General features: G+C 41.6%; 1 protein-coding gene across 1 annotated transcript; it reads right to left on the bottom strand.

Moving 5' to 3' along the window:
- LOC107648714 (protein SLOW GREEN 1, chloroplastic) lies at nucleotides 902-2,350 on the bottom strand. Its single transcript, XM_016352533.2, has one exon. The coding sequence runs from the start codon at nucleotides 2,243-2,245 to the stop codon at nucleotides 1,178-1,180; it is 1,068 nt and encodes a 355-aa protein (XP_016208019.1). The 5' UTR covers nucleotides 2,246-2,350; the 3' UTR covers nucleotides 902-1,177.

Below are 2,718 nucleotides of genomic sequence, written 5' to 3'. Positions count from 1 at the left end.
ACATTCCCTACTGATCAAATAAACATCTTGATACAATTACATTGTAGGTTAACAATGAGACTTTCAAAACATTTAGAACTAGATGATACATCATTAGCAAAAGAAGGTTCTAGCACAGAGACTGAGTCTGGAAATGGACAGGACAGGTTTCTGCATATTTGCAACATGAAGATTTAGACAAATAATTATCGCCTTACATAATCTAGAAATGTATCAACTATAGCATCTAGAAACTTAGATGTGATTAAAAGCTTCATAAAGTTGATTAAAACATCCACCCAACCTATACCATTAGATGAACTAGTAGATCAGTCAACGGCTGACAGGTATCAAATATTATATACCAAGACATTACATTATCCTTTGACCTCACACATAAAATGAAAGATCAACCATTGTCAACAGAACGTAGTCAACGTACTATATTATCCTTATGCAACTTTCAATCTAATAGTAACGACATAGATAAATTATAAAAGAGCCTGATGATTTAGCAAGAGCAAATACTTCAGTACAATGAAGAGCAGCTACATGTAGAAATGTAACGAGGCATGTAACATGCCACAGGATAACAGATTCGAATCTATTACTAAGAGTGTCAAACCAGAATGAGCATAGTTGCATGCAATTCTTATCATTTTATAGTCCCATAAAAAAGAATGACTATAGTAGGCACCTCACCGATAGAAAACAGAAGATATATAGTAGGCAATGTTCAATGTTCAACCGAATTACTATGCCCAAAACATTTATTCTTGCTCCGTAAAATGTTTCGATATATAGTAGTAGCATAACGATTATACTATATTCCTGTTGTTGCTGAAGTAATGTAGCCAAGTTCTTCTGCCTCTCCAAAGACAGGTATAATTGCATTTTGATTATGTTTCAGCGAGATAGAGAAAGATAGAAAAACCCAAAATGGAAGGGATATCATAATATTTTGAAGAGTTGTTTGATAAAAGCTTGTAACTATGAACTGTTATGAACCCAGAATAAACTGATCTAAAGACATGGTATCTATATTCACCAGAGAACCAACCAGAGGTAATCTCATGAAAGACTACTACGCTAATCACCTACGTAAACACCTGGGGTTAAAAATAGCAAAACATAAGGGAACAAGAACTCATTAAAGACCTCTCAGTGGAACAATCCACAAATTCTTTGATTTCTCTGGTCAGCTCCGAGCAGCAGCTCCTTCCCTCTCAACCTTCTGCGAGAAAAACTTGGTGGCAGACATGTTGTCCTCGAAATATTCCTTGTAAGGATGGTTCTTGGGGACGAGCCTTCGAAACTTGTTGAACTGCTTCTCAGCTTCGTCTTTCTTCTTCAGCAAGGTGTATATAATACCCTGACAAAGATAAGGCCTGAAATCCCTTGGTTCCTCCTTCACAAGATCCTGGTAAGCCTTGAGAGCCGCATCAAGGTCTCCCTCCATGACCTTTATCTGCGCGATCAAGAGCTTGAAGTCCCTGACCTCTGAATTCCTGTTCTGCTTCTTGCACTGCTCCATGGCAGCCTCAATCCTCTTCAACAAATCATTCAACGGAAGCTTGGACTCAAAGGCGGTCATTGCGAGGCCGTGGTAGGCTTCAACGCGAAGCGGGTCTCTCTGGAGAATTTCCTCGAACACGTTGCGTGCAAGGTCAACTTGATCGTTGTAGACGTGCATGTGAGCCTTGAGGAGTGGCCACTCGGACTCTTGAGGCTCCAGCTCGATGAGCCTGTCAATGATGCCAATGGCCTCGTCGATTTTGCGCGCTCTGATCTTGAGCTCCATGAGAGTGCGGAGGGCTTCGATGTCGGAGGCGTTTGTGCTGAGGTGCTCCTCGATTTCCTTTTCTTTCTCCTCGTTGGGGGCGTCGGGGTCGGCGGAGGTGTAGGTCTCGGCGGTGGCGGAGGGTGAGGTGAGGGGGGCGGCGATGACGGGGTTATGGCGGAGGCGCATGAAAAAGAATGCGGTGGCGAAGATAACGATGCAGGTGGTTTCGAAGGCTGGCGAGAGGATGGGGTTTATTAGGGTTTTGAGGAAACGGGAGAGGAGATCGTCGTTTTGGGGTTTGGGGTGGTTTTGGGAGGAGGCGCGAATGGATGAGAACTTAAAGGTGGTTGAAGAAGAAGGAGGGAAGGAGAGGGAGAATGGAGAGAGTGACGATGAACGGTGGGGATTGAGGGACAGGTGCCGGAGAGAGGCCATGGGTGCCCGTGTGGGTGAGACCACAGTGGGAGTGGCGAGTGGGAACATTGGAAGAAGGCTAAAACCCTGAACCTGTGAGAGATGAGGTACAAAGGGGGAGAGCCGCGGAGCTAGACTTTTTTTAGCAGGGATTACCAATATTAGATTATGCTTATTTTTTATTTGATTTAAAAATTTTTCTCTTTTTATAAGAATCTTTTTTTTTTTTTTTAATACATTTTATCAGAATCTATTTATTTATTGGTTAATCACAAAAAATCGTCTATTACTCCTACTTTAACTATTGACTAAAATAATTTATTTAGAGACGTGTTACATATACAAGTCTTTTTGTCATACAAATTTACAAGTTAGTCCAAATCTAACAAAAACAACTCTCAATTTAGAGAGCATGTAAACACGCACTTCCTCAACTTTGAATAGCGTGAAATGAGAAACGGTTTTTCTTCAACATTTGTATTCCACGTTCTTCCTCTTCCCCCTTCTCTTTCTTCTTCTTCTCCTTCTTCTTTGCATTCCTC

The sequence above is a fragment of the Arachis ipaensis genome, chromosome B06 (genome assembly GCF_000816755.2).
Source record: "Arachis ipaensis cultivar K30076 chromosome B06, Araip1.1, whole genome shotgun sequence".
NCBI classification, from domain to species: domain Eukaryota; kingdom Viridiplantae; phylum Streptophyta; class Magnoliopsida; order Fabales; family Fabaceae; genus Arachis; species Arachis ipaensis.
The sequence above is the reverse complement of the archived record's forward strand: the minus strand, read 5'-3'. Positions and strand labels throughout refer to the sequence as shown.

Bases quoted from the DNA above. Each gene is read 5' to 3' on its own strand.
- LOC107648714 (XM_016352533.2), bottom strand. From the start codon at position 2,245: ATGTTCCCACTCGCCACTCCCACTGTGGTCTCACCCACACGGGCACCC.